The sequence below is a fragment of the Trichosurus vulpecula genome, chromosome 7 (genome assembly GCF_011100635.1).
Source record: "Trichosurus vulpecula isolate mTriVul1 chromosome 7, mTriVul1.pri, whole genome shotgun sequence".
In the NCBI taxonomy this organism is placed as follows: Eukaryota; Metazoa; Chordata; class Mammalia; order Diprotodontia; family Phalangeridae; genus Trichosurus; species Trichosurus vulpecula.
This window is the reverse complement of record NC_050579.1, coordinates 217,351,865-217,376,537: the sequence shown is the minus strand read 5'-3', so window position 1 is coordinate 217,376,537 and position 24,673 is coordinate 217,351,865. Positions and strand designations below refer to the sequence as shown.

The following is a 24,673-nucleotide window of genomic DNA, read 5'->3' as shown; positions in this document are numbered from 1 at the left end:
ATGCTACTTGAAAACTAAGTTTATCCCCCTGCTTATAAGTAACCCCTCATTTCTAGCTAGAGTTGTACAGACCATTTATTACCAAAGTTTTCCATGAAACCATATTTCATAGAAAGTTCATTCAATTCAACAGAATTGGTTGATAAACAGTTATTAAGCACCTGCTTACTATGTGCCAGGCACTGCACTAAGCCTTGGGAATACAAAGAAAGGTACTAGATTGATTATTGCTAAGGAGCTCACAGTCCAATAGGGGAGACTATATGCAAATGATTAGGTACAAACAAGCTATATATAGGATAAATGGGAAATAATCAACAGGAAAGGCACTAGAATTAAGAGCTTCTTGGAAAAGGTGGATTTTCTGAAAGACTTGAAAGAAGCCAGGAGGTGGAGATAAGGCAGGAGAGAATTCTTTGCATAGAGAATGGCCACTGAAACTCCCAGAACCAAGATGGAATGTCTTGTTCAAGGAACTACAAGGACACCAGCATCATTAGATCCAAAGAGTATATAGCTACTGTAAGGTGTAAGAAAGACTGGAAAGATTTGGGGAGGGGAGTGGTAAGGGGAGGGTGTTATGAGAAGCTTTGAATGCCAAATGAAAAATTTCATATTTATCGCAGAGGTGATAGGGAGTCACTGGAGTTTATTGAGTAGAGAGGTGACCTGCTCAGACCTAACCCTTTGGGAAGATCACTGACAGCTGAGTGGAAGATAGATTGTAGTAGGGAGAGACTTGTGGCAGGCAGGCTGATCAACAGGCTATTGCAAAAGTCCAGATGTGAGGTGATAGGGGACTATAGCAGGGTAGTGGCAGTGGCAGAGGAGAAAAAGGGGCTATGAGGTGTTAGAAAGGTATTATCTGCTATAGGCCTTGGCAGCAGATTGGATCTACAAAGAAGTGTGCTTTGGGGAAGGGAAAATAGTGCTATTAGAATTTATAGCTTATAATTAAGATCTGTGATCTCAGTCATATGAAATCAGTTACACTCGCCACCTATGCAGATTGCACATCCCCTCTACCTTTTTTTGGCTCATGTTTTTTGATAAGCTATCAGGTGGTTCTACTTAATATACTAGTGGGGTGGCGAGTGGCTTTTTGGATCTTCAGATCTAGAAAAGGACAATAAAGATAATCCAGTCCAATCATCCTTTCTGTTTCTTATTCTTGCTATAAGGCTGACCGAGTTCTTTTTCCTCAGAGATAACCGAGGATGCGTGTCTAATGTACACCTTAGACACATTACTGTAGTATAAAATAGAAAATAAAAGATTAGTACATGCCAACTGTTAAGAGTGCTAGTCCTTGTCTACAGTCAGCGGAGAACCAGTTTACATATCTACATTTGAGTACCAGTTTCTCCTTTTGGATTTGGGAGAGTCCTTACTTGTGGACAAAACTTGCCTGATCATTTATTTAGTAGAGGCATGGACCTCGACCTTGAACGAGTTTGACGCCTTGAGTTCTGGCATCTAGCACCTGAAGCCCTAATTGTCTGTCTCCCTTTTACTGCCACTGTCTCTGGGTACTTTACACTGTCTTCCTTTTACAATCACTTCTCTCTTTTCCTTCTCCTTTGGTTTAATTTTTTTTTACAAGAAAAAAGAGAATTTACAAATTCAGGTAATTAGAAATATAAAAGAAATCTGATCCCAAAGCTGTCCTATCATAAGTTCCCAATGATCTAGCCTGGCTATCCTTACTGCTTCTTGACTAGGCTGTGTTCTCTCTCCTTGGACCCCCCAAGAATTATTGTCATCTTCTCATCTGGGCAAACTGAGGTGTAATTTTGCCTACATGGTCTTTCTATACTGTTTATTGGTTCATCTTTCTAATCCCTGGTTTATTCTGAGCAAGTTAGGAAGCCTCTGATGACATGGAAGGCTTATAATATGCCAAGTCATCTAGTCAGTAAATTTAACCACACCAACATACAAACTAGCAATTATGAACCAGGTGAAAAGAACTTGTTTCTGTCACCTTAAATTAGAAATTTTTAACCCAATACACAACTAAAACTCACAAAAGACACTCCCTTCTATAAGTAAGTAAAATTTTATGCAAGATTAAGAGTGGGAAAAATAATTTCTGACTGGGGTAATAATTTATAACACTTCATGGAGGAAGTGTCATTTGGGCAGTCTTAAAAGATGGATAGGATTTCAACAATGGAAAACAAAGGAGGAAGGGGAAGGGCAGGGCATTGAAGGCTTTGGAAAAAATGAATAAAGGCATGAAAATGGCAAAGTAATGGGTATGGTTGAAGGGTTTAGCAAGTAGATCCATTTTACCTATTCTGTGTTCTAGTCTGGGGAAAGTAGTGTAAGAAAGTAGAGTGGCCCGTATTCTTGAGGGGTTTGGACTTTGTTGAGTTGTGAAGAGGTGAAAGGCCAATTAGGCTATTGAAGTAATAGGTGGTAATAAGAGTTTCTACTAAGGTGGGGACATAAAGGAGTCTGATGGAGAGGAGGCTATGGAAGTAGAATTGGTTACTTGGCAACTGGATGAGTGGTGAGGGAGAGGAAAGAGCTAAGTGACTGGGCAACCAGAGCCTTGAATTTTTCTTTTTTTTCTCCTCTAATTGCAAGGATTAATCAGCTGTAGGACACATGGAATTTTGGGGGGGGTAGGCTTTGAGAGGTACTTGCGCTTCTGTTTTAGGAAATTGTGAAGACTGGGCTTGGGAAATGTGTAGTTATGTGCTTTTGAGGATAAAAAATATATATAATTTTATATATATATATATATACATATACATATATATACATATACATATATATATATACATATATATATATATATAACCAGTATAAAACTTTACAAAGAAATACTTAACACTTCTTAATTAGATTTGCTTTGTACTCCCTTCTATGAAAATATAAAGAAGTCAACGATAAAAGTTTTATACTGGTTGTGAGGAATGCAAAGAAAGCCATCCTTGGTATATAGGCTTCTACAAATTGTTTACAAGGCAAGAATATTTGAAAGTTTAAATAATTGTAGAAGAATTAAACAATTCAGTACCAGAAATGCCAAATGAATGGTACAAACCAGGAGTTCTCAAACTTTTTGGTCTTAGGATGGACACCTTTATACTCTTAAAGATTCAGAGCTCCCAAAGAACTTCTGTTTAGTTGAATTCTATCTGTTGATACTTAACCATATTAGAATTTAAAATGTCTTAAGATTATTATAAATAGGTTTGACTTTGAGAACCCCCTGAAAAAGGGTCTTGGAGACCCACACTAGTATATAGACAAAAATGCTACATATGAGTTATCTGTCTGTAAATTCTGAAGGTCAGAAACACCAAAAAATATAGTTGTGTGTGTGTGTATGTACACATGTATATATTTACATACATGGCATAGCTATAAAGATTACACTTATGTAAAATTGAAGCAGAATGGTTAAAAATAGTGCAGTAAAATTTTAAAAGCATTAGAAAATTTGCTGTTTGTCAGACTTGCCTAAAACTAGTTTAGATAAAGTTTTTGCTATGAGTACAAGTGTCAGAACTAATTGTGTCAAGATATTAACTTTAAAAACTCGATAAGACTTTATTGATGTTTTTTTATATCACTATCACTTCTCAATGACTCCCACCTCCACCAATAGAACCCTCTCTTGTGAAATAAAAAACTTAAGTTTAGTGGAAGAATTTTAACATTGGCTATCTGATAATATAGGCCTTATTCCATGTCGGTAGTCTGCTAAGAGTAGGGAGGCATGCCTTAGCATCAGTCCCCAGAATCAGGATTGCATTGACTATGGTGTAAATTGTTTTCTTGGTTCTGCCTACTTAGCTTTGCATCACTTCTTAAAACTCTCATTTTCTGATAGTCATCAGTTTGGATTACACAGTAATTCCATTGCATTCATTTTCAAGTTATTCCTCAATGCATGGGTATCCACTTGAATTTTTTTGCTACCACAAAAAAGTGAAGCTATGTCATTTTTGCATAGAGGACCTTTCAGTCTTTGACCTTCTTGACATACATACCTTGTAACAGGTTGGGTTTTTTTCAGAGTTTTAGTGACTTTTATATCTTTAGTGATTCATCTATCTTCTGTGATCTGAAATTGTTTTTCAGAATCTTTGGACCAGCTCACAGCCCACCAGTTATGCATTCATGTTTTTCTTCCCACCTCCTTTTCTCTTTGCATGTAAGAAAAAACTGCAAATTTATTTTAATTCACATTTTTAATTAGCAACTTGGAACATTCTTTAATATTGTGGTTAATTTGTATATCTTTTGAAAACTGCTTGTTCATATTCTTTGACCACTTTTCTATTGGGGAATGGCTTTTTACATATTTATATAAGAAATTTATCAAAAATTTTTATGAAGCTTTTCCCCTCCAATCAACAACTTCTCTTCTGGCTGTGTTGTTTTTGTGCATGCAAAACCTTCAAACTTTTATGTAATCAAAATTGTCTGTTTTATCTTTTATGATCATCTTTAATATCTTTGTTAAGACCTCTCCACTTAAATGTAGCTGTTCCAACTACCTTCTTTTTTTTTAATTGACTATCTGTGTATATATAGGTCCCCTATCCTTTGACACTTATTTTTTATGGTATAAGATATTGGGCTAAGTTTCATTCATTTATAATTTGTGTGAGCATTCTGTGAAAAGTAGAAGCAGCAATTGCAAATTTTGTACTTGGTAATTTTAGTTGCGTTTTGTGCACATATTTCATCTTCGGAGGAAGTTATTTTATTTTGTATATAACTCATTAGGTTAAAATGTGTACTTTTTTTGGAAGGGCTTCGGAAGAGTAAACAGTATTATTATCTCATGTATTAAAAGATTGGTGGTATGTATCTGTAAAACTATTTAGTAAATGTTTCCATTGTTCCTAGGGTTTACATGTAGCTTTGGTATTTCTTACAATCGTTAAGCTTCTTAGTCACTACTTTCTTCCAGTTTTTAACCTGTGTGCTCCATCTGCTAACTGTTATTTTCCAACACTGTTGTTTTAACTTCACTGCTCTCTTTTTGGTTCTTTTGTGTACTTTATTTTGATTCAGAGAGAAGCTGATGACATTGTAGAAAGAACTTTTTATTGAGAGAAGACCTAGGTTCTGCACTCCAGCCCTGCCTCTTACTGTGTTACATTAGTCAAGTCACTTAGTTTCTTGATTTCCCTATCTGCAAAATGAAGATTAAACTAGATTATTTCTAAGGGCCTTTCCAGTTTTAAAAATTGACAAACTTGAAAGAATGGAATACGTTAGAGGTCACCTTGTCAGGACTCATTTGAATAATTTTCCACATTTTTATATCATTTGGTAAGCTTTATATGGATTATGTCACTTGTTCCTTACAACGTCCCTGAAGATGGGTGCTATTTTAACTTCCATTTTACAGATTAGGAAACAGACTCAGAGATTTAAGTGACTTGCCCAGGGTCACACAATAAGTATCCATGTTTGGATTTGAACAGGGTTCTTTCTGACTTCAGTCCATTGTTCTTTCCAGTGTAATACAGTGTGGGGTAACTGATGATAATTAGCTGGTGCTTGCCATGAATATTTATCTTATTACAAAACAGTTATCTCTCTGCCTCTGATGGACTGGATGCTTTGCTAAACACCACCTTGGAGTTATTGTAACTTTAAGGTGTTCTGTTAAAGAGCAGATAGGAATACAGAACCGATCTGTATAATAGGTTCTTTTGTTTTTCCTGATTAGGTAGGACACTTGATGTAGACTGCAAACTTAATACCATAACTTAAGTGTTAATCTGCTAAAAGACTTCATGAATTACGTAACTGAATAAATTTTCAGCTGCTTTGATTACGTGCTGCCGGAAGTAATAGGATTCAGATTTCAGGTCTATTAAAAATTTTGTTTTATTTAAAGATGCCATTGACTTTGGTGTCTGTAGCCTGAGTACTGCTTTACCTTGGCAAAATATCTTGGGTATACAGTCTGGATTGTTATATGTTCTAATATTGATATTTCTTCCAGCATAATTGTTTGAAGGTCTTTAGTAAAAACATGTTGAGGGAAGTTAACCACAAGATTTGGTATGTTCTTAGGTTTTCAGTCCTGTCTTGAAGCATAACTTTGTAAAATAGTTGTAGTATAATTGGATATTTCTCAGTTCTCTTTTGCTTTTGCAAAGGAGAGTGGATGAGAGAAAATTTTCTTGATTCATCCTATCATCAGTTTGTGAGTAATTACATTAAATTTCTTTTTGTACCTAAACTTAAAAAATAACTTCTACTGTCTGATAACAAAGATCTGCTTCACTAAACATGTACCATTGATTAAATAGTCTTTCCTTAGTAGTCTTTTTTTCCTCCTTTCAATTCTCTTGTGCTTTTCCATGGTGCAGAAACCTTCACTTGTATTAGAGCATGACATAGAGCCATTCTTGATTGATTTTTAGGTATGTGTAGTTTATGGGTGTTCAATTTTTACCATTTAGATTATTAGTATTAGCAGCAAACTGGCAGTTATTTTTTAAGGTTAATATTTTACTTCAGATATCACGAAGCTTCCTCCTTTCCTTACAGTTTATCTATCTGATTCTATTCTTACTGGTTTGTCAATTGTGATTGAGCAAGTCTCCAAAGACATAGACTTTGTATAGTCGATCTAAATCATCAGTAATAGTTATATTTTGTAATGCATTCTCTGCAGATGTGGAGCCATCTCCTTAAATCTCAGTTTTTGTGTAGTTATTTGGATTCCTAAGAGATTTTTATGAAGTGTGGTTTTGCCATTTGTATTGCAGACTTTTAAATAGGTGTTCTGGAATTTATAGGCAGATCATCTGTGGAGAAATTATCTTAAAGAAAACTGAAAAGGAATTGAGAACTGAATACATTGTCAACTGGACCCAATGGGCCTCTAACCTGTGGATATCTGGAGTCAAGGAGAGCAGGCTAGAGACGAGAGTCAGGAATCAAATAAGCTTGATTTCAAGTGAAGGAAATGCCTTGCAAGCAAGGAGGCATTATTAGATACAAGTACTGGGGACCTGCATTAGTGTGGCGGAACCTTGATTTATGTACTTGTGGCTAGATAAAAGAGTCAAACCGTGTAGTGTAGTAGTAGTAGTGAGGTGCAACAGTAAAGCAAGGTTGTCTAGGAACAAAAAGTCCATTCATAGCAGGGTTTCATGTCTGGTGCTTGCCTGAGCTCAGGGACCATCAGTTCTCGAAGGGGAGTGCAAAGGATTGTTGTTATGCCAAGCTCAGGGCACAGCTTGCTTGCTGGGCTTTAGCTCTGGAAAACAGGTTGTCTCTTAATATCTTGACATCATAGAGTATTGTGTACTGGGCCTGGTTTCTTCTGTACTTTTCACAAACCAGTCTCATGACTTTTTTTTGTCACAACATATTCTTTTTAATTGTCTAATGTCAGGATAAATAGTTTGTAATAAGGTTGCAAACAAGATCTTAACTTATCTCATTTTGATGATGAACTGAGTCTTTTTAATTTTTAGAGAAGAAAAGAAAAGTTCTGATTTTAAATTTGATTTTTATCCATTACATTTCAGAAGTAGAATCTGTGGTATGAATAAGGATTTAAATCTTAATGACAAAAAATAGCATTTTAAAAACTAATAGAAGTCAACCCTTTTTGGGGTTTTAAGAAAATATAATGATAATTCCTATAAATATTGGACGCATTTTAAATGTACTTTAAAAAGGGAAATGTTCCAATACAGAGTAGTTTTACTTTTGAAGTGTTTTCAACAGATCAGAATAGAGAAACTGGCTTTAGTTTAAAATGGTGTTTGATGGAGATTGGTTGTCAAACTTAAAAGTTTGCCTCTTTGTATGTTCATACAAGGTACTTAGTTGTCGTACATACCAACATCTGTTAATTTTGTCCTTGTGAGCCCTCTGTTAACTATAATTTTTGTTTAGTGGGAGCTGATCAATTTAAAGCACTTTTAAATTTAGGAATAGAAAGAACAATGGCATGGAAATCAGGAGACTTGTAGTTTTGAGCCCTTTCACTGACCAGCTATGTGCCTTTGGGAGAGTCACTTAACCTCTCTAGACATCAGTGTCCTCATCTATAAAGTGAGTTGTTGGGACAAGATGATCCCTAAGGCTCCTTCTTATCCTCTAACTGAATAACTTAGAAGTTCTTTCTGAAAAAATGACTTGTGCTTAGCATAGTTTTTAATATTATAAGTGCTTTTTGTTATTTTTTTTAAAGCTGAACCATGATTCTGAGAAAGTTGTGTTAACCCAAATGCTCCATTTCCATAAACTTAGTTCCTTCTCCTTTGTGTTGTAGTTCTTTATGTGCATCGTTAAATACCCTCATTTACCTTCATTGCTACAGATCTTGATTTATTTCTTTTTCTGGGTATGAAGAAAGTGCCTTCACAAAGATCATTCAGTATCTGATTTTGAATAGGTAGTATTAAAAGTGACTTTGAGAGAGCAGTGTGGAATATTGGAATAGTAGCAGCTAGTGCCACAATGATAATTAGATTGTAGCCAACTTGAGAGCAAGACCTTGCTAGATCTTTGTTTTTATAGTGCCTAACCAAGCAGTTAAAATTTAACAGATGGTTAATGAGTGTTGAATTAGTTGAATTGAAATAGTGGACCATGCCAGAAAACAGAGTGAAGACTATGTATTTGGACATTAAAAGATCTTTCAGCCCTGAAATTGAAAACCAATTTTAAGATTATGGATATTTGTATATCCCTGGTGTTCACTTAATTGAATTTGTGCATGTGATTAAGCTTAAGTAGATAAGCACCTTCAATGTTTCAGCATCCAAGATTTCATTAATATTAGTACTCTGTCATCCCCTCAGTAGGTCTTCACGAGTTTCTGTGGTGTGTTACTTTTCTTCCCTCAAATGTCACTTGTTGAGTATCTTCTGCTGATAAACCTCTCTAACTTACCTAGACTGATTATTGAATGACATTTAGACCTGCTGAAGACTGTGCTTTGTTGATAAAGCCTTTAAGAACCCAAGGTCATGTCTGTATAAGAGTAAGGCATTGGAGTAGAAATTTTAGTGAAATAAGACAAGTAAGGAAGACATTTTAAATATACAAATAAAAACATTGTAAGAAAAAAAGTAGATCATAGATTTGGAGCTGGAGGGGAGCTCTTGGAGTCCACTTAGTTCAACTCCCTCATTTTACAGTTAAGGAAGTTGAAGTCCAGGGAGGCTGTGACAGGTCAGTCACACAGGTAGGAAACATCAGAGAGGCAATATTTGAACCCAGGTTGTCCAGAGTCAGTGCTCTTTTCTTTGAACAGTCATTCATTTAAATTGTTCTAATGTAAATACTCATTTTCAAATTGCATAAGCATTTCTTAATCACCTACCAGATAGGCACTTGTTCAGGAGGGGATGAGAATACAAGAAATAAGATTTGAGTTTCTGCTTAAAGTGTAATTAAAGGTAAAGGCTTTTGTTGTTTGGTTGTTTCCAATCATAGCTTACTCTTAATGACCCCATTTCTTGGCAAAGATACTGGAGTGGTTTGCCATATTCTTCTCCAGCACATTTTATAGATGATGAAACTGAGGCAAATAGGGTTAAGTGACTTGCCTCCAGGGTCCTAAAGCTTGAGTCTTCCTGACTTTAGATCCTGCACTCTACTGTTCTTCCTGGCTGCCCTTGGGTTAAGTCTTAAAGGAATACTTAAATGAAACTTGAACAGTATGAACCAGGAGTTCCTTTAAGATAAATAGTCTATCCATTTAAAAACAAACCAGGAAAAACCCCAACAACTTAGTAATAGTTTGAGGTAGTTGAGACCAGCATTGTATTTTTCTGTTGAATTAAGTCTGGTCATATAATTGTCCAATATTCTCAAACATATTTTAGAATGTGTTGTAGATAAATGGATTTTTAAGAAATATTTCATTGTTTTTAATGGATAGTTGGGAAACATGGATACTCCTTTTATTGATACAGATTGCACCTCCAGAATGGGTTTTTATAGTTGGAGATCATCTTTCTAAACCTCATTTTACAGAGGAAGAAACAGCTCAGAAAGGTTAAATTTTTAAAATTCAATTTTATCTTTAGTTCCAAATTCTCCCCTTTTCTCTGCCCCTTCTCCATCTATTGAGAAAGCAAGAAAAAACTCCTTACAAATATGTATAGTTATTCAAAATAAATTTCCATGTTAGCCAAATTTTTAAAAAGGGCAAGAAAGAGAAATAGAAAAAAATATGCTTCAATCTGTGCTTAGACCATCAATTCTCAATCTGGAGGTGGATAGCATGTTTCATCCTGAGTCCTTTAGAATTGTTGGTTGGTCATTGTGTTGATGAATTACCAAGTTTTTCAGATTTGATTAGCTTTACAAATATTGCTGTTAACTATATAAAATGTTTTTTGTTCTGCTCACTTCACTTTACATCAGTTCCTACAAATATTCCCAGAACCATAACTTGTTCAGCCATTCCCTAATTGATAGGTATACCCCTCAGGTTCCAATTCTTTGCCTTATAAAAAGAGCTGCTATAAATGTTCTTGTATATTTGAATCCTTTTCCTATTATTTTGATTTCTTTGTGGCATGGGAATGATATACCTGGTATACCTAGCAGTGCTATCACTGAGTCAAAGGGTATATATGCAGTTTAATAGCTTTTTGGGCATAGTTCCAGATTGTTTTCCACAATGGGTTGACTAATTCACAGCTTCACCAGCATTGCATTTTCCACATCTCCAGCATTTGTCATTTCCTTTTTTGTCATCTTTGCCAACCTAATGGTGAGAGGTGGTAGCTCAGAGTTGTTGTAATATGTATTTCTGTAATTATTAGTGATTTAGAGCATTTTTTCTTTGGTCATTGATAACATTGGTTTCTTCCTCAGAGAAGTTGAATTAATGAAGGTCACAAAGAAGAGCCAGTGTTTGAATTCAGGTCTTCTGAATCCAGATCCAGTGTTTTTTTTTCCAATTTTGCTTACCATCTTCACATGTTTTGCCTTTTTGTCCGTATCTTTCTGTATTTCGTATAGGATCTATTCAGTACACTGCAGGCCTTAAAAAAAAAAACAAAACTCCAACAGCATTTGTGGATACTGTTGAACTATTCATCTCCTATTTCTTACTCTTGCAACATGACTGGTACAACTTTTGTACTTATCTTTCTCAAAAAACATATGCTTTCCTCACCTTTGATCTTTCTGTTTGTCACCTGCTGCAGATTCTTGTGAGGTGGTGGCCTTTGATGAGTTAAAATCATTTAATTTCACTGAACTGTTCCAGATAATGAACAGTGTTGTGATCCTGCCTTGTCCAAAATAATATATATGTAAAATATATGTGTCTAATTTAGGAAGCTTCCTGTCCAATTATATGCTTTAATCTGGATAATATGCATGCTTTTTCCCCCCTAGTAAGCCAATTTCTTATGAATGATTATGGGTGTCTTTGGAGAACCTTGGAGAACCTTTCTGTCAGTAGAGAATTCATCTTCTGTTTGACCTCTACCCAGGACATCCTTCATATCACTGATGGATGAATTAGATCTCACTTTTTTACATTGCCCTTGCTGTTAGAACTTTGAGGATCATCAAAATAAAGTTAACTTTATGGTAGCATCTGCATAGAGTTTCTTTGTGGGATTTTAATATTCTCTTGGGGAATATCTTGTTTGAGGTTGTATCTAAGATTCTATTATTGTAGTAAGTCAGTTGCTTTTAAAAATAATCCACATATATTAGAGACAACTGGATCTTAGAGTTTATTCTATACCTTTTAGTCATCTTATTGAATGACCTTGTCAGCTGTAGAAAATAGTCAATGAAAGCTTATGTGTGGTATTGATGAACAGTCACTGGAATTGGACCTGTGTTTGAATCCTGGTCCTGTTGGGTATGTTAATTTTAAGCTCTTGAATCTCAGTTTCCCCATCTATAAAATTAGGGGATTTGATCTTCTAAGATCTCTTCCAATTCTGAGTAATATCATACTATATTTTTATCAAAAATTGTCCTATGTGCACATACCTTCCCGTATTTTCCCCAGAGATATTATAGAAATGATAAAGGTAAATTTTTTTTTATTAAAATGGATAAAATTGTCTTGATTGCCATTTTTGGATAAAAGTACTGTATGTGATCTTTTCTATTCTTTTTAAATCTTCTTTGAGATCCTGAAAATAATTATTGTCTTTAAAGTTGCATTGCTTACACAGTATGGATTTCTTTTGTATAAAGTTGGTCAGGTTGTGCTGGTCTTTGGTTTTCCCAGCTTCATATTTTTAAGGATTATTACGTCTTTTTCACTTATGAAATCAAATCTATATGAGAGTTGGGGCAGAAATCAGAATATAATTCTAATATGGTAGAGTCCAGAAATGTTGTTTTCCACTAAAGTAGCTGTTGTGAATAGGTCACTATGGAAACACTAGACGATATATATGTTTCTCTCCCCCCCCCCCCCCCGTTTTATCTACAGGTATTTTTTAGAGGATTTGGAGGTAGTGGGCTCTCCCCTACTAGTGGCTATCAGTATTACTTATCAGGGATGTTGTAGGGAAAGATTCTTATTCAGATGGTGATTGGATGACCTCAGATTTCTTCTAACTTTGAGATTCTTAATTCTTTGATTCTGGCCTAGTTATCACACAGATTTGTTTTCCCCTCAACTGCTTTTAAAAAAAGTTTATTTTTCACTTAACAAGTATTTATTTTCTCTTTTCCTGCCCACCACTGAAAAAAAAAACAAGAAAACTAAGCCCTTATAACTAATATGTTTAGTCAAGCAAAATAAATTCCCACATGGATCATGTCCCAAAATTTATATTGCATTCTACTCTTGGGTCTGTCACTTTTCAGAAGGTGGATAGCGTGCTTCCTTATCAATCCTCTGAAATCCTGGCTTCATTGCTCAGAGTTTATAAGTTTTTCAGAGTAGTTTGTCTTTTTTTTTTATAGTCTCATTGTTTTTGTTGCATTTGCATGATCCAACCGTAAACAATGAATAACTCCATTTATGTCATTTTTTAAAGACCACATTTGTAATTATATAAATTTTGAGAATGTCTTGGTAGATTAACTTTCATATAATTTATATATTTTGTAGTTTTTTTTTTGTCTACTGATCGTCACTTGTCTTTTTAGTGGATAAATTAATTTCCCTGGTTCTGCTCACAAGCCTTCTCAGGTGTTTTTATTCTTAGGGCACAGTAGTATTCCATCATTTCAACTGCTTTTCTAGTTTCAGCTTTCTTGTTTGTTACTCTTTAACATTGTTTAAATTTCTCAAAGGAATAGTGAGACTAAATATCTTAGTCTTTTTCTTTGCTTTTTTTTTTTTTTTGAAATTCAGCTTATTTAAGCAGGTAGGTTGGGAGCTGCTATAAATGCAGACAGTGCTTTCTTAAACCATCATTTGGTATTGGTTTTAGCCTTTGAAGTTCTCCCTGAGGTTACCAGTGATCTCAATTGATAAATCTTATGGCTGTTATCAGTATCCATCTTTCTTCCTTTCTGCTGCTTTTTTACTCTGTTGACCATTCTTCTCCTGAGCCTCCTTGGCTTTTGTGACATTGCTTTCCTCTTTTCTGGTTCTTTGTCTGATCATTTATTTTCTCTTGGTGGATTATCATCCATGTCCTACTGTAACAACAGTTTGGCTAGCAGCAGCTGTTGAGGTATAAGACCCAACGAGACTAGCAACAAGAGCTGCTAGCACAAGTTCTTTGATCTGCTTTACTAAGGAAAGTAACTTTAAGGGGTGAACAATCTCACTTTAATCACTTTAATCATCATTTACTTAGTTCAGGAGGAAAAGCCAGCACCCTGAACTTCAGAGCAAATACAAACAAATTACAAACATCAGCAGACACACCTTGTCTTGATCAAATCACAATACCTCTTTACCAGAGAAGAACCAATGGGTCTGGGTTAGCAAAGCTGGGGGGCAGTTACAGTGGCTTGCCCAGAGTCTCAACACTCCTTCCATGAGTGAGCTACAAAGGAAAAACACTGACCTCTGAGTTTATATACCCTGTTCAGGGTCAAAGGGCATCACAACATGTGACTCACACCCACATGACCTAAAAGCTTCTGGAGTCACGAACATGTGACTCAAACCACATAAACTAGGCTTTTCCTTGAGGTAAGGAGGTCATCACAACTCCCTGATTTAATCAAAGTAACAAAGGTGGGACTCATGAAGGGCACTTGATTAAGTGCTCCAAAAGAGAAAACAGTAAAAAAGTCCCACTTTAATTACCGATACACCTACCTCTTAATCTTGCATGCTCCAGAACGCTCTGTCCTGAGACCTCTTCTTTCTGCAGCCTTTCTTTAAAATTTTCAAAAAGCATTTATTGAAGCTGTGTGCATTGTAGTAAGTGCTAAAAATGAAAAGATTGTTTGTGAAACCCAGACGATTAAAAAAAGGAAGTCCTGATTCTGTTCTTAACAACTTTTCACTCTACTTGGAGAGAACTCGGGACACCGATAGTTACGTAAGGAAACATAAAATAACAGAAGGGAGAGTGCCAACCCAGGGGCAAATAAGGAATGCCCTCAATTTAGGAGATGGCACTTGAGTTAAGTCTTAAGAGGAGCTGGAGATTCTAGGAGGTGGAAGAAAGGAGGATAGCATGTGCAAAGGTGGGAATTGGAATGTAGTGTACTAAAATTAGCAACAGTCCAATTTGTTTGGAAAGTAGCATTTGTTAAGGGGACTTGTGACTTAATCAGTCTGGAAACATTGGCTTGCACTGTATTGTAAAACACTTTAATGACAAACAGAAAGATCATTTTGTTTTTGTTTAAAAATTTTTTTCTTGGGATTACATGAGTTCAATTATCATCTTTGTGCAGATGATTGCCAGATCTATATATCCAGCCTTAATCCCTTTCCTCAGGTCCAGTCCTATATTTCCAACTGGATGCTCTGCAGGCATCTCAAAAACATGTCTTTCCCCCAACCCACCCATTCTCCAAATTTCTTTTTCTCAAGAGTGACCGTCTTTACATCTGGGTTCCCAACCTCATATTCATCCTTCACTCTTCTCACTCATACCCTATCTAATCAATAGCCAAATCTTTTTAATTCTACTTCCACAATAGCTCTTGCATATTCTTTCTACTCACAAAGCCATCTATTTCAGGCCATCATCACCTGTTGCCTAGACTATTGCAACAGCTTCTTTTTTGTGTTGGTGGCTTTCATTTTTCCTTTCTGTGGTCAGTTGCTGAAATAAACTTCCTAGAGCAGAAGTCTGAATATGTTACTCTTCTGCTTCAGTTATTTAAAAGTTATTTAAAATATGAATGCCTCAGGTTGGCTTTTAAAAGTCTGACCCTAGCCTACCTATTCAAGCTTATTTTACATTTACTGTCCTTTATACATATTGGGATACTTGCTGTTCTTGACTGCATTGCATACATCTCTACCTTTGTACAGACTGCCTAGAGTATACTCCTTCCTCAACTCTTGTTTCTTAGAATCACTGGCTTCCTTTAAGTCTCACTTTATGTGGCGCCTCTTTTGGGAAACTTTTCTTGATGACTGTACTACTTGTTTTTACTTCTTTATCCTTACAGATCATGAAATGTATTAGTTGTTGTTATAGCCTGCTAGTAGAATGTAAACTTCTTGAGGGCAGGAATTGTTTTTGGTTTTCTTTCTATCTCCATCACCTTTCTTTAGTGCTTAATAGTGTGCTAGGGACAAACCAAAGTGAAATGGTCCTTTATTTACTGATTCCCAAAGTATATTTTTCCAATGTATTTTTATTGTCTTGGTAAGTCCATCTCCACATTGAAGTCACTGAACAGTAAAGTATGTGATTTAATTTGGGTGGGTCTTGTTAAATTCTTCGTAGATATTTCTCTGTCTCTCCATCAGTTTTTGAGACATAAGTTCCAGCTACTTTCCAGTGATGTTTTCTTAGGCTTTTTCATTGCAAGGTGAACTAACCATGTATCACAGGAAATATTTATTTATTGTTTTTAGGTATAGTGCATCCCCAAGTAGAATCCTTGAGCTCATCTTCCATTTAGCTGCGATTTCTTTGGTTGTGTATTTGTTTGCTTTGCATGGGGAAAAAAATAAACAAACTTATGTCTTAAACCATCTGTTTTGTTAAGTCTATCATAAGGAGACCATGCTAGATCATAGTTTAATAGAACCCATTTAAAAGGAAGAATACTTGATATATGATTTATTTCTTCTAGACAAAGTGAGATATGCTATCACTGATATATAATTTTGTAAAACTCACCAGTAGAAAAAAAACTTGCATTTAAAAGTTAAATCCTTCAAATTTTGTAACGTAACTCATTAGTATATTTATTGAAATTACAAATAGTTGGACTTGAGTTACTTGAGAAGGACATTATTGAGTAAGATTATCTCAGGTGTTTCTCCTTTAGTCATTTCTACTGTCTGATCTAGATACTTCATTTTTATGGAGAAAATATCTACATCTTTCAAAGAATTGTTAGTGTAGGGCTGGACAGTGGTACTTTTTCAGTATGTGTCACTAGTTACTGTAGAAGATTTAGGATAGCATGGTTAATAATTATGGCTAATCTGATTATGGCTTAGCCTTTATAGTACTTCATTGGAATGCTTGGGGATTAGGTCTTCTGATTGATATAATTTTCTGGTTAAGTGGGTGTTAATCAGAAATTCCCTTTTTTCTTTGCTGAAAATTTTTCTAAAGTGTATTAATCTGATGTTTGATAGTCTAAATTGTATTGAAGTAACTTTTAACCTAAATTAAATGCGCATTAATCGGAGATTTCCTTTTCTGTTGAAAAATGTTCTAAATGGTTTTAGTTCACTTTTATGTCCATAGTAAGTTAGGGTACTGAAATCAGTGAATATTTGGTGATTAATCTTTCAGTATTTGAGGGTCTTCATTCTGAACATCATTCATGATTAATAACAGATGTTAGAGAGTTGGAGATTGAGGGGAACCTGTACCAGTTCCTGGATATGTGTGTGTATACATATATGTTTATGTATACACACTCACATACAAACTCATGAAGAAATTTAAAAAAAAGAATGTTGCTGCTATTTATTGCCTCTTTTTCTCGAAAGTAAATGCACAGGAAATTGGATATTTATGCTGTGTGCTAAAAATCTTAGTGTAGTTTAAGCTTTGACTTTCTGGAATGCTTTGTATATATATTTTTAAAGTTCAGAGTGCTTTACAAATAAAATGAGGCTGTTGTATAATTTTCACAGTAATGGCATAAAATGCTTTTAAGAGTAATTCACTTTCATACTTACTCTATGTATATTTTAGGTGTTATTCTAGAAGATAGTTTAATTTATCTAAAACAGACTTAAAATGGGTTATTGTATTTAGCTATGTAATTTGAGATTTGACAATTTTTTTTCTTTTAAAAATATAAATATATTGTAGCCTGTCAACAGTAAACCAGAAATATGCCATTCTACATGCATGGTGAATCATACTTAATAAAAGTTGGTTTTGAATTGCCAAATGCATAGTCTACAGCAGTGAGAATTTTTTTTTTTTAAAGAAACAATTCAGAAATACCTTAAGTGTTCTTTTAGACTCAAAACAGGAAAAAGAAAATAATTTGGTTGTAGGTGATTTTACATTCGATAGCTTTATTTCTTATGATATTTTTTTTGTCTTTCTATAGGGCTGAAAGACACACAGAAGTCTTCATGGATATAGTTGATACATTTAATCATTTAATTCCTACTGAACACTTAGATGATGCCCTATTTCTAGGATCCAACCTGGAGAATGAAGTCTGTGAGGATTTTAGTACAAGTCAGAATGTCTTAGAGGACTCGCTGAAGAACATGCTCAGCGATAAGGATCCTATGCTAGGATCTGCGAGTAACCAGTTCTGTTTGCCTGTTTTGGATAGCAATGATCCCAATTTCCAGATGCCTTGTTCAACAGGTAACTCTTATGATCTTTTTTTTTTAAATCTGCAATTTAAATAAAGTAATTTTTAGCAGCATCCTTTTTGATGATGAAGAAAATGAATTTAGGATTCTACCCTTTATAGCTTAGAGCTTCTCAGGCATCAGAATAAGAACTTATTGAGCCTTCCTGACTATTCTCTCTGGAAGGGCTGTTGAATTTTCTTCTGGGACACTTTAAATTGTAGTCCTATCTGTAGCCACAGGGGAAGGACTAAAGAATCTCTCAATGTCACTTCCAGTCCTCTCTATTATTTATCCCAGTTTATATCCTTGATGTGCTTTGTGCAGGCACTCTCCTCACAGCCAGAAAAAATAATCAAAATCTGTAGCATTGAAAAACCAGAATATGAGAGCATTTTATGGGGCACAATATGATACTTTTGTTATATTTTCTCATACCCTAATGGTGGTGGTGAAGGTGTTTTAAATGACAGGTTTTCTATTTGATATTCTGTGGTAGAATGGCCACTAGTAAAGAAGTATGATAGAAGAATTGTAATGAGTTCTTTTATTTAGACATCATAGAAAGTGTGCTTTGGGAATAGAAAAGGCAGTGTGGTATGTGATCAAAATAAAATATTTTTAAAAGAATTTCGAAAATTGAAATGATGAAGGTAGTTGGACTGGCAGTAACTTGAAGGACATTTACATTTTTTGTATAAATACTCTTTAAAACATTATAGTATTTTGTTTGGGGAAAACCACAGGCTTTCTTTAAGTAAGGAAAGGAATAACACTTTAAAGCAGCAAAGTACAAATTTTCTGGTAATCATATGTCTCAATTAATTTAATAAAAGAAGAAAAAAATCTTACTACCTATGAAAAATTTGGTAATTTTTTTTATCCTTTCCCTAATAGTAGTTTTTCAAATGTATGTGTTGGACTGTTTTTCAATGACTTATTTTTTTTGCAGGACTTTTCAATTGAATACTTTTAAATGTGAGCAAAATTTTCTGTCTAGCTAATTTTCTTCTGTTAAATATATAAGTTGTAACTTAGATGTAGGTGTCCCAATCCTTCTACCTTTGTACATTGAGTTGTTTCCCACTTGATTGTTTAGACCAGTTCTACTACCTACAGTTTGAAGTTCTTTCTGTTTGACCGTCTAGTGATACAAGGGTCTTGAACTGTTTCCAGTTTTTATAGCTCTACCTAGATATTTCTTTGAAGTCACTTAATTTTACATTGAAATATTTTCATTGTTTTCTAAATGTCTTGAAGCTTTTCCACTTTAAAAAAATTTTTTTTTAAGATTTCTATTTTGGTACTTAATGTTAATACGGTGTTTCTAATTTGTGCTTATGTATTTGTTGCAGTGTTTAAAAAATTTCCTTTATCAGCTAACTTAATTCACAGTTGGCACTTGATCCACCCATTTTTCTTCACTTGCAAAATTCCAAATCTTTCATTGTTTTGTAGGGGTTTTTTCCTTTGGTGATTTATTTTGATAAAAAGTTTATGACTTGGGATTAAAAAAAATTAAATTGTTGAAAACTTTATCACCTTATCAGTAAAAGTTTTAGGACTCTTGTTCATTTACTTTGTTCATTTTACTCCTTTCCCATCAAAAAAATCCTTCTATTTATAATCTATGACTCTATTGCTTGCTGTTTGAAGTTATCTTTTAGAGTTTGACATTTTGATTTAAATGAATCAATTTGTATTATTTTCACAATTTTTTACATTAAAGTTGCTTTGGGGCATGTACTTTATTAAAGCTCTCTGATCAACTTGTTATTAATATTTCTATACAGATAGATTGTTGAAACATGTAGCAGCATTTTTATAGGTCTTTTAAAATAATAATTCTTTAATGTCTGTATTGCTTTATGTAGCATGAACATGGTGGGGAAGAGATACTTGAACTAGATGACCTTTCGGAGTGTTTTGAGCCTTTTGGTGCCTTTTGGTTATTTACATTTTCAGGTGATACTGGGAAGCTTAATTCCTTGAAAAGCATCTGGAGAAGTTTCCATGTTAATAAGAATCTATGTTGACACATGTTTTAAAGCTTTAAGTGGTTCACAAGTTATTTAATTTTCTCTGTTACAATGAAAAAAATATGATTAGTAGTTTATCTTCGTGGGTCTACTACCTCATTTATTTGGAATGGCTGAAAATGAGATAAATAATATATTTGTATACTCTTAGAAGAATGTAACTGGTAATTCTGCTTCTTAGTTGTGCTGAACTGGAGAAGTTGCTGTTGTAAAGTCCCAGGCTTTCAGTAGTTTTGCTAAAGTGATTGAACAATTCTTAGCTTATTTTTTCAGTTGTGGAGATTTCAAGATTGTAATTGTAAAGCATAGAGGGGGAAAACACTTAAAAAGTCAAGTAGGTATTTTCATTAATGTGGGTCACATTGATTTATTTCTTTATGGTCATATATTGCTTTATTTCTTTATTCACAGCAGATGAGGCCTGTACTCAAATTTATGAAAATAGTTTAACAATATCTGATACAATATGTAATCCTAATTAATTTTCTATTGGTAGTGAGTTATAACTCTATGTTTATATCATAGTCATCTTGCTGGCTACTTTTAAATTCCTTTACTTTGGTCTTTTTTTGAATTCTACCATGGTTTACTTTGTATTTCCTATATTAGTCCAAATTTTATTAGCTTTCGTTAAGAATATGTCTGATTTCAGTTTGTTTCTTGTATCTTCATGCAAAGTATTTTCTCAACTGTTCTTTTGTCCCTATAAAATCAGTAGTGTAGTTGAGAAACACTTGGCATAATGCCACTCTCCATGTAATTTTTAAAGTTGTACCTTGTAAATACTAGTGCTTAGTCCTTTATATGTTTAAGCTTTTCTGTGTTTTATAAGTCTTATGATAATATACTTAAAGTCATATTTAATAATAGAACAGCACAAATGAAAGTTTGGATTTTGGGGTTTTTTTTTGAGTATTTTTGTTTACTGCTGATTGGCCTTAATGTAATCATTTAATTTTCTTTAGTGTTTCCTTGGTGTATTTTTGGCATATAGAAAGCAGGTTCACTCAATCTTCAGTTGTATTGTCTACTACACATAAAAACAAGGCCAGTTGCTTGCCCTGTGAAAATGTTTGATGTTTTCAGTAGTCCCAGGCTGTGAATCATGGAACCAGCACCATTTTAGAAGAATCAGGTTTATACTTGACTCCTAAGGACAATGGAAAGATCTGTAGTTGGTGTAAAGGAAGGTGTAGCATATTACCAACAATGTTTGTATAAAAGAATGACATAAAAGACATTATCAGAGTCATAAATGACTGGAAGAAGAGGTGGACATTTTCATGCTTTAAGAGTGAGGAACCGGAGATACACGCAGTAGGGGAAGACTTTCAGTATGTTAAGTAGAACCAACCATCCATCCTTTCTGAAAGGATGTGAACCTAAAGAGCTAATAGAGCTATGCAAGGTGTGAAGAAGAAATGTTATTTTCTCCTACAGTAAAAGGGGATGAGGTGTGGAGAGTAATATACTTTTATAAGATTATATTATACAATATCTCTGAAAGACCACAATGTAAGCTTTTATAGCTTGGATTTTAGTTGCTTAAGAATCTTCCATAGCAACCCCATTCCTGTAGAACAAAGTGCCCCAGTATAATAATTTCAACTGTTAGACTTTTGTGGAACCTTTTAATGGAGTTAATTAAGGTTTATACTTGCATTAAAAAATTTACTGTATCAGCTTAATTAAAAAAAAATTAAAACAGGTTCCAGAATCACTTACTATATATACTTTTTGATATCTGATTACATCATTATGGGTATTTCTAATTGAGATCATGATCCATTTACAACTCATCCTTGTATTCTCTTGTCTATGTCCTATAAAATCCTTCACAGGCCTTCTGTGAGCCTTCCTTAGCTCTCTTGACATTGAAATAACAGTAGAACACATAGGATATCCATGGGTTAGCCTTTGCATTACATGATGGCACCACCTTTTCTGGGTACACATGCCTGTGATAATAGTCTTTTGATACTTTTGTTGTCAAATCTGAACACTTTTCCAATCATTGTTCTGTATTGCCATCTTTTCTGTAAGCACATCTAGGATTATGATGTTAGAGCATTTATTAAGTACTTACTGTGTGCCAGGCACCCAATTAAGTTCCAAATATGGTGAGTCCATTCTCTTTTGATAGAGAAAATAGTTTACTATAATGATTTTTGCAAATCTTTTCCATTTCTTTCATTTGTAGCCCTTTGATTTTCATCCTTAAATGCCCTTGAGGTGACTTTGCTTGGTTTCTTGCCAATCTTTCTTTAAACTGGTTTTGCCCTCTACTACTTCTCTCTTCTTCATGACTTATAATTAATCATCCGTCATCCTTTGGAAGGTTTTACAAGCAAGTTTATACTCTAACCTGGTGCTGCCCGTTGGTAGTCTTCGCTTTTTGTTTGGCAGATATTTGCTGACTAAGGAAATTTCTGGGTTCTTGTAGTTAGTCTCCTTGATATGGCAATTTCTGCATTGGTTAAACCTCTGGATAAAATTAAGACAATTAGTACTGATATTATTTCTGTTTTATTTCCCATTATTGATTTTTGGTTACCTGTTCAAGGTTGCTTCTGTTCTATACTATTTCTTTATTGTTCTTTTTAAAAAAAACAAACAACTAAATTGGATCTTAGCTCTAACAAGTGGATTCACAGTATAGAGTTGACTCATATTTAACTCTCAATAACAATTTTTTTTTCCTCTGCTAAATATAGCTTCTTTAGTTCTTTGTGCTGGTATTTGGTGTTCAACATGTGAAGTTGGCATTTGTTTCCGGTCACACAATAAATTATAGAGTGAGGAAGAGAACCCAGGCTTGTGACTGAATATAATTGTCTCTGATAATTTTCTTCAAAGTATTTGATGGGTTATTTTGTGGAAGAAGGCATAGTGTTACTTTTGTGTTCTTTAAGAGGACAGAATTCACCAATGGATGAAAACTCTAGGAATCCATTTCATCTTTTGTAAGAGTTTTTAATATTTAGATCTGTCTGGTTGTTTCTTTTGCTTATTTTAATTTATTTTTAGAAATTAGCATTTTCCATTCCAATTCTTATAAACATTCATAATGTTTTAAATTTCTAGATAAATTGTGTGTGTGTGTGTGTGTGTACATACACACTTATCGATACGTTTTATTTGGACACAGTAGACACTTCCCAACAAAACCCCAAGTAATACATCTTCCCTCAAAGTTAGTTGCCTGAAAACATTTAAGCCAAACTGTGATTGTGACTTACACATACCACTTTATGCTTTTGGAGTTTATTGATTCTTAATGGAAAAGATATGCTATAAATTTGATAGTATAGTATTAACATTGACCATTGTACCGATTTGATCTCTCTGCTCTTGACTTTTTTCTTTTTAACATTTCTGTAATCCTGTGTATTGCGCTTTTGCCTTTGCTTTCTTCAGTTTGCATGTTAATCTTTGTTTTAATTCTTGTTAGAATCCATAGTTTTTTGGGGGAAGAATAAGAGAAAGTATATGAGGGAGAATGAAATGACATAGACATTTTCCAGAGGATGCTTTAATAATCTAGTTTTTCATTATTTTTGGTCCCAGTTAGTTGTGGGATGTTGAAATTCCTTTTTAGAGTGGGATGAGTCTGAACTGATTAGATTCCTCCTCGTATTTCCTCTATCTCCATCTAATTACCTTGCAAAACTCCTAAAACTCTACAGGAGTTGAGGATAAGGTTTGTCAAATAAAATTCACAATTCTTGACATTTCAAGCACTCTAAAATTTAGTACCTTGACCCCCACTCCTCCTCCTATTATCATATATTACTCCCCTTACATACCCTGTCCAGCCAAATTAGATTATATACCTTTCTTTTTAAAGGCTTTGTATATTCCACTTTTTTTGCCTTTGCTTATGCAGAGCACATTTCAGTGCTTGAGATGACCACACCTTTATTCCTCAAAGTACCATTCATCCTTTACATGCTGAGATGCTGCCTTCTCCAGGAAATTTGCCCTGATGTCACCCTTACCTGACCTTAGTTAATAGTGACCCTTTATTCTTTGTACCTCATATAACATTCGCACCTCTTTTATATATTTTATTATTTTATATAATTTATTGTATAGTGTTTGTGCATGATTGTAAGTTCAATGAGAGTGAGAGGATGTACCTAACTTGACATTCTTAAAGACTTACTATCTTTGTACTCCAAATTCTTAAGCTAAATTCTTTAATCATATATCATCTTGAGGTATTATTGCAACCATAGTGTGATTTTATCATGGATCATGTTCAATTATTCGTAGCATATACATTAGCAAGAAGGTTGGAAACTCGGAGTACCTTTGACCTTGAAGGGATGTCAAGATATTATGTAGCTACTATGACCTTGTTTATATTCTTGATGCTGATGCATCTGGGGCTTCTTGCCTTTTAAAGGTATTATCCTGAGTAGTGTTTGCTAGTTGAAGGTGTTTTGTAGAGTCCTTAGAAATAGAAGTATGACTTAATTTACACAATTGGTGGGAAAATGTACTTTCAGTTCTCTCTCTTTCCTTCTCATTTTCTCTTTTACCCCTTTTTTCTGGGACAGCTAGGTGGGACAGTGAGTGGAGCACCAGCCCTGGAGTCAAGAGGGCCTCAGTTCAAATTTGGCCTCGGACACTTGACATACTGTATGACCTTGGGCAAGTCACTTCACCCCAATTGCCCTGGTGGGGCCCCAAATTTTTTTAAATTTACATCTTCTCTCTTCCTGGTTTTTTGTCTTCTTCATATTGTTAAAAAAAAAGT

General features: G+C 34.4%; 1 protein-coding gene across 3 annotated transcripts in view; it reads left to right on the top strand.

Moving 5' to 3' along the window:
• Positions 1 to 24,673, top strand: part of PHF3 (PHD finger protein 3) — a 98,867-nt gene that overhangs the window by 3,952 nt on the left and 70,242 nt on the right. Inside the window, exon 2 of one of the 3 annotated variants that reach the window (XM_036769454.1) lies at positions 17,617 to 17,885. The exons of 1 other annotated variant lie outside the window; for it this stretch is intronic. In XM_036769454.1, the coding sequence (XP_036625349.1) occupies positions 17,642 to 17,885 (244 nt within the window). In that variant the 5' untranslated portion in view covers positions 17,617 to 17,641. The remainder of the gene's footprint in view (positions 1 to 17,616; positions 17,886 to 24,673) is intronic. One more of the 3 variants, XM_036769455.1, reaches the window with a different exon arrangement.